A 7520-nucleotide genomic window follows, 5' to 3' on the forward strand; every position below is an offset into this window, starting at 1 on the left:
ACATCTAATCATGTTTCTCCCTAAGCTTGAAGTGGGTTTCTGTGAGTGATTTTTTAGAAGTGTTGCTTTTTTATAGAGAGATTTATTTTCAAGGAGCATGTTGAAGAATAAATTTTAGAATTAAACAAGTTAAACAAGGTCATTGCAGCCTCTTTTCCAGCTTCTTGAAGCTAAGATGATCTCATCATAGAAGTGGAATGGGTCCTGTCGAGCGTGTGTCTATTCATTAGAAGGCTTTCAAGGAATCTATGTGCCTTGCAGGATGTCACTTGAGCACCTTAGAAGAGGAGGAAAATAAATGAACTAGCTTGGTCTTTTTGAATAATCCTCAAACTCACAGGAAGTGTTTTCAGACCTCTTTCAGCTTATGATCACATCATCTCAAGTCTCCCAAAGTCAGCAGGAGCCCTGATGGTCAAAATCCATATTACCCTAATCAAATATGGATAGAGAAACCAGGAATTTGATGGACTTTGTTTCTGAGTCTTTTAAAAAAAATATATATGTATATAATCAATTTTAGGTCCTTATAAATTCTGTGCTTTGGGATGCTGCTTTTCTCTTCAATTTAAATCGCATTACTATCCCTTCAGTTTTGCATATATTTTTAATACACAAGAAACCATTCTGCAAAAATATGAAATGAAAGAAAGAAAAGTGGCGAGTCAGTAAAAAAGAAAGAGAAGAAAAGAAAGAAGAATAAATTTAAATAACTTTTAAATTTTATCTAAATGACCCGGCTCCCAAGAATTCCAAAAATTTCTTGATAATTTCTTGTGAACTCACTGAGGAGTTAATTTTAATTCCACTTCTGAAAAATAATTTCTGAATGGCACCAACTCCTTCAGCCTCTTATGATCTGTCATTTCTTAAGTAATTTGGCTCAATTCTTAGATGAGATATTGTGAGATTCGTATTGTAGAGACTTGGCCAAAGCTCATCTCAAATAATGAATCCTTCCTGATCTTTCTGCTTTCTAACTTCAGTTCTGATTACATTTGATTCATGAGTGTGAGCCAGAACCTGTCGATCTGATTCTTCCTTCTGTCTATAACTCTCAACAGAGACCAGCTATTGAACCAATGACCTGGGAGAACCGTTCGCTGTGGCTGGAATTTGTGTTCCTGTCCTACCCCTCCAACCGAGAGCTGTGTGTCTTATCTTTCCTAGGAGTCACCCTGGTTTATATGTTTGTCATCACTGGCAATGTCCTCATCGTGGTGGCCATCTGGACAGAAGCTCGCCTGCACACGCCCATGTACTACTTCCTGGGCAGCCTCTCGGGGGTGGAAATATGCTACACGGCTGTGGTGGTGCCTCACATCATGACCAACATCCTACAGTCAGAGAAGACCATCGGCTTACTGGCCTGTGCCACTCAGATGATTTTCTTCATTGGACTTGGCAGTGCCGACTGCTTCCTCTTGGCAGCGATGGCCTACGACCGGTACGCTGCCATTTGCCACCCCTTGCAGTACCCTCTCATCATGACCTTAACGCTCTGTGTCCGCTTGGTGGTGGCCTCGGTGGTCATTGGCCTTTTTCTGTCCTTACAGCTGGTGGCCTTCATCTTCTCTCTACCATTTTGCCAGGCTCGAGGGATCCAGCACTTCTTCTGCGACGTGCCACCGGTGATGCGCCTGGTCTGTGCCAACAGCCACTTCCATGAGCTCTCGGTGCTGGTGGCAGCCACTCTAGCCATCGCCGTGCCCTTCTTCCTCATTGCCACCTCCTATGCCTTCATCGTGAACGCTGTGCTCAAGATCAACTCAGCAGCCGGCCGCCACCGGGCCTTCTCTACCTGTTCCTCCCACCTCATGGTGGTCCTGCTGCAGTACGGCTGCTGTGCTTTCATGTACCTGCGCCCCAACTCCAATTATAACCCCAAGCAAGATCAGTTCATCTCATTGGTGTATACGCTGGGAACCCCGCTGCTCAACCCTCTCATCTATACTCTGAGGAACAATGAGATGAAGGGGACCTTGGGGAAGATTCTGACAAAGAATTCCGTCTCCCAAAACAACTAGGTGGGGGGTCCAAACTAGGGTTTGTTTCCAGATCATGAAACTCCCCCATACCACTTGGATTTCTGTCATCCAATATGGAAACTGAACTTGGGAAAATGGGGTAGGGCTGGAGGGATAGTTTCTTTGCTTGTAATTGAAGCTGATTCGATCCCCAGAATAATACCAGAAGTGGTGGTCCCTAACACCACTGAACACCACTGGGTGTGGCCCCTACTTCCCTACCCCCCAAAATCAAATAAAATTTTAATGGTCAAACAATCTGTATACTCTTTATGTTCTGGGGGAACTTATTCTTATATCATTTTTGCTCAGGGATTTCTCTTTAAAGAGAAAACTAACAGGCACACTGCAATTGACATTTGTTAAGTATAAGATGTCTGAAGTATGTTCTGGAAATGCATGGTCATTTGGAAGGTTTTAGAGGAAATAAACACAAAAATGGGTTATAAATGTAAGTATGAATGCATAAACTTTTGGGAATACACATCATACTAAAATTTTCGGGAAAGCATTATCACCCTTAGATCTCAAAGGCAAAATGTGGATACAGTATTATTTATTAATCAATGGCCAATGAGAACTAGATTTATATAAAAAATTGCAGCAAACTAAAAGATCTTTTCTTACAACTGCATTAAAAAATTGTGTAAATAGACCACAGCTTGTTTATCCATTCATCTTTTGTTGGGCATTTGAGTTGTTTCCACATCCTGGCTATTATACTAAGCGTGGATTCCTTTATGCTTTCTTCTAGAGCATTATTATTTTAAGACCTAGTCTCATATTTTATATACTACATATAGTTACTTCAGTGTTCATTGTTGATCATATTTTAATTTTAATGTTGAATTACATTTTTAATTAATGCAAGTTGAGTGAGAAAGAGTGTATATATGTGTGTAAGAGAGAGATCTGCAAATTTTTTCGGCTGACTGATGAATTTTTTTCCTTATTGTAGTAACAAGAGACTATCTAAACTAGTATAACTATTTTCCTGACTTTGAATCTAAAGACTAGCCTCCAAAAATTTATTAAGGTTTTGATATTACCACTATAAGCCATATTATTTATTTCTAAAATTCATCCAAACAGTGAAGATATATTAAGTTCAATTACATTGGATTTCATTTCATTGATTTTATTGGATAAGTTTGAAAAGTAGAATTGTGTAAATTTAATGTATCCAGCATAATACTTTGATATATTAATATATTATAATGTTTCTTAAAGTAATACATTATGTTATATACTTATCACACATTGTAGATGATGTTCAATAAACTGTAACATTAAATGTGTGTGACTGTTTTATATTACAAAAGTCTCATTTGCTGATATTTACTTTCTTTGTGCTTCTTGTATTATTTCCAAAAAAAAATATTGCCAAGATTAATATCATATTGCTTTTTTCTTATGACTTTTTCTCATGCCTTCTTCTAAAAAAATGATGGTTACATGGAACTGGAGCTATAGTACAATGGATAGAGCACTTTTCTCACATGTGGCCAAATCAGGTGTAATCCATAGCATCCAACATGGTACCCAAGCTCTCCCCAGGGTCATTCCCAAGTACAGAGTCATTAGTAATGAATGAACACTGTAAGGTATACCCCAAAAACTAAATTTAAAAAAATTTTTGTTATCAGATCTTATGTTTAAGTCTTTGATCCATTTTGAACAACTTCTATTAGTGGTGTGAAATATCCATGTTTTACATTTGTTGAAGAGACTCTCTTTACCCTGTTGAGTTTTCTTTTCTCCATTTTTGAGTTGGCCATTCATGTCAGAATTTAATTCTGGGTTTTCAATTCTGTTTCATATTCTGGGTTTTCTGTTCTGTTCCATAGACCTATGTGCCCTTTCTTACACCCATTTTTGTATTTTTTGGTCTTCTACCATTGTAGTAGAGTTTGAAATAAGGAAACATGATTCAGTATTGTCCTTTTATTCTTATGCATACTTTGGATACTTGAGGTCTTCTGTCATTCCACATAAATTTTATGATTATTTTTCTCATTGTTAGAAGAATGTGTTCGATATTTTGATGGGAATTTCACTCGTCCATAAAGAGCTTTGGCTAGTCTGAACATTTTAAACATATGAATTACTCTGATCCATGAACATGGAATGGCTTCCATGTAGCTGTGTTTTCTGCAGTTAGGGAAGATAACTGGCATACTGTCGATGTCAACTGCTAGTGTATTTTTTTTATTTAGGTCTTCTCAAATAGTCAATCATCTGAGTTTTCAATTTTGACTTTTAATGGCTTCCTTATAATGTATCTCTGAAAGAGACTGTTTACAATGAGATCATAAGATCTGTTAGCTTCAGGGACTTTTCCAGTATTGAGATATTCTCACTATTTCACTATTTCTTTGAATAACTCTCCAATCCCTTCTCTTCTCCTTTTGATATCCCTATTATTCTTCGTTAGTCTCTCCTAATGGAGTTTGATTAATATTGTAAAGCTCTTAAAAATAAATCTTTGTTCTGATTCTTTTTCCACCTGAATCATTTCTAGATTTCTGTCTTCTGGACTATTTGTTGTGTCTTCCATTGAATATAATCCATTTCCAATACATGTCAATTAATTTTTTATCTCATTTATTGACTGCTATATCTTCAGAGGTTCTATTTGGTTCATTTTGAGAGTACAATTTATTCCCATAAACTTATTAGCTTAATTTCTAATTTCATCAAATTGCCTTTTTGAAAAGTTTTTGTTTTTATTTGTTTTCTTTGTAACTTGCCAGATTTCTTCATAACTCCTTAATTCTCTGACTGTTTAGATTGTGATCTTCGATGACTTTGAGTTTGGTTGCTGTGGAACTGTCATTTTCTTTTGCTGATACTCTAGCATGATTTTTCATGGTGTTGGTGAGATCTGCAACTGCTACTATATTTGAAGCAATGAACAATTTTTCTATTTAGGTAAAGTTTTGTTGATTTTTATTCCATCAGTTCAACAAGTTGACAACTAGAGATCTTTTCTTATCCCCAAAATTGGCACAGTACCTCAAGTTTTTGCTTCGTCTTTCCAGAAATGGCCCCTGGCTATATTTGGAAGCATATTCCAAGAAAGAAGAGGGTTGCAACAAAACAGAATAGTTGTGCGCTTTGCCTTTGGAATTTGGTGTGCCTACAGCCCAAATATTTTTTGGTCAACCATTTTGCTGACTCCAGACAAAATAGTAATCAGAAAGTTCCTTCTGTATATCTTAGTCTTTTACTTTCCCTCCTCCTAGTCGCAAATGTCTTTCCTCATAGGACCTGGAGCCAATGAAGAGCAATAAGATCTCTAGTCCATAGGTCTGGATAAATTTTCACCTACCTTTTCACTCTTCAACACCTCTGCCAAGGGGATCACTAACCAGGGCCTTCGCCTCTGCTGTTTCCTCTGGGGTCATAAACACTGCTGCTTCTAGTAATGTTCATTCATTCATTAGAGATAAATTGAAATATAATTGCCATCTTAATAATATTGAAACTTTTAATGCATTATCATGGTGTATTTTTATTAGTGGTATTAACTTGCCCGGCAAGCTACCGAGAGTATCTCGCCCGCACGGCAAAGCCTGGCAAGCTTCCCCTGACGTATTCAATATGCCAAACACAATAACAACAAGTCTCAAAATGGAGACATTACTGGGCCAGCTTGAGCAAATCGATGAACAACGGGAGGACAGTGTTAACTGGTCATAATTTTTGTATAATTATATCTGATATTCTTTCACTACGTGTATACCAGTATGCTATGTTTTTTTTTAATACATTTGGGACCAAATACCAGCTGCGTTCAGTGTTTACTCCTGACTATGCACTCAGAAATCACTTCTGGCAGACTCAAAGGACATTATTGGGTTCCATGGGTGATTTGGGTTTTAAAAACTACAGTAAATATATTTTTTCTGTTTTAGTTTTTTATTTGCTTCCTATCAGGACATATGAATTTATTTATTTATTCTAGTTGTTTGAAAATTATTTTTTATTTTCTCTGTGCATAATCATGTCTTCTATAAATAAAAATAATCATACTTTTTCATTTAAAGTTGCTATAATATGCAGCTATAAGAAAATGTAAAATAATGCATTTCATGGTAACTTGGATGGAACTGAAGGGTATCATGTTCAGCAAAATTTCGTTGGTAAGAGAAGAACAAATACTGGATGATCTCACCTACCTATAAATTAGAGAGAAAAATGCAAGCTAATAGACAATATCAAACAATGGCAACCCTTGGCCTTGGATTACAAAACATTAATAATGGGGGTAGTGGCTAGGAAAATGATGATAATATCATAGGTGACATAAGGAGAGTTGAAGGAGATCATGACTTTGGTGGTGATAGAGTAATTTTATACAGAAATCCTATATACGTTAGCACTATCATAACCATATTTCCTGAGCTATGTATAATATAAATAATAATACAATTTATAATAACAATTATAAATATAATACAATGTGAATAATACAATTTAATAAATTATTACTAATTATTAAATCATAATAATTTATTTGTTTAAATAATACAACTTAATTTAATCTACTTGTATAAATAATACAATTTTATAAATAAATCATTTTTAAAGAAAATTAAATTAAATCGCTATGGTTGTGTTCTCCCAAATAAAAATCCATCCTACTATTTATATCCATTTTTACAATCCTCCACAATTCTGAATTTGTATTTTTCAATGTCACATCAGCAAATAGCATACAAAATTAAAGGTTTTATAATCACTTGCATATTATACCACCTTTGAATCCAAGCCATAGAAGTAATCTCATTTATGCTGTGGTTTTTAATATATTTTAAATGATTGCAATTACCTGGCATACATTAGCCACTCAAAAAATATTAGCAATGTTATTGAAATCACTGATTTGTAATTACTGATGACAGTAGTCTTTCTGATACTAGTCTCAGATTATTTGTCATGGTAATTACTGGTGAGAAAACTTTTGAACTTGTCAAGACTAATTTTACTGGACACGAGGAATTAGGATTTATCCATGGAGTCTTAATAATAATAAGTTTGTAATGATCATTTATTTAGCATTACAATAATTGAGTTAGTTAGATGCTGTCATTGGCAAATTTATGTCTTGAACTTCTCAAAGTTGTTTCTTTGGAACATTCATTTATATTTTAAAGATTCATATATGTTGCTTCACTTTCAAAATGTTTTTATTGTGATAGGAACATAGATAAACTTCACAACTTGCCTAGCTTCAGCAATTATGACATGACAGAGTCATAATTAGACTTCAGAGCTACATATTCTTAAGTGCTGTTGAGTTTGTTCTCGACACATTTTCCATGAGCTCAAACTTAAATGAATCTTCAACAACACTTATTGAGAGAATGGAACACAATAACAAAAACCATCCCTGCTGGGTATAGGAAAGGAATGAGGAGACTCAATTGGAATTCCCTGATAATCATTATTTACAGTGACCACACAGAAGGCTGCCTGTTAAAATTGCTT

General features: G+C 35.4%; 1 protein-coding gene across 1 annotated transcript; it reads left to right on the forward strand.

The window, feature by feature from the left end:
- Positions 1–1082: 1082 nt before the first annotated feature.
- LOC130016479 (olfactory receptor 10W1-like) lies at positions 1083–2027 on the forward strand. Its single transcript, XM_056107190.1, has one exon. The coding sequence runs from the start codon at positions 1083–1085 to the stop codon at positions 2025–2027; it is 945 nt and encodes a 314-aa protein (XP_055963165.1).
- The last annotated feature ends 5493 nt before the right edge of the window (positions 2028–7520 follow it).

The sequence above is a fragment of the Sorex fumeus genome, unplaced genomic scaffold, assembly GCF_029834395.1.
Source record: "Sorex fumeus unplaced genomic scaffold, SorFum_2.1 ptg000007l, whole genome shotgun sequence".
NCBI lineage: Eukaryota > Metazoa > Chordata > Mammalia > Eulipotyphla > Soricidae > Sorex > Sorex fumeus.

Bases quoted from the DNA above. Each gene is read 5' to 3' on its own strand.
- LOC130016479 (XM_056107190.1), top strand. From the start codon at position 1,083: ATGACCTGGGAGAACCGTTCGCTGTGGCTGGAATTTGTGTTCCTGTCC.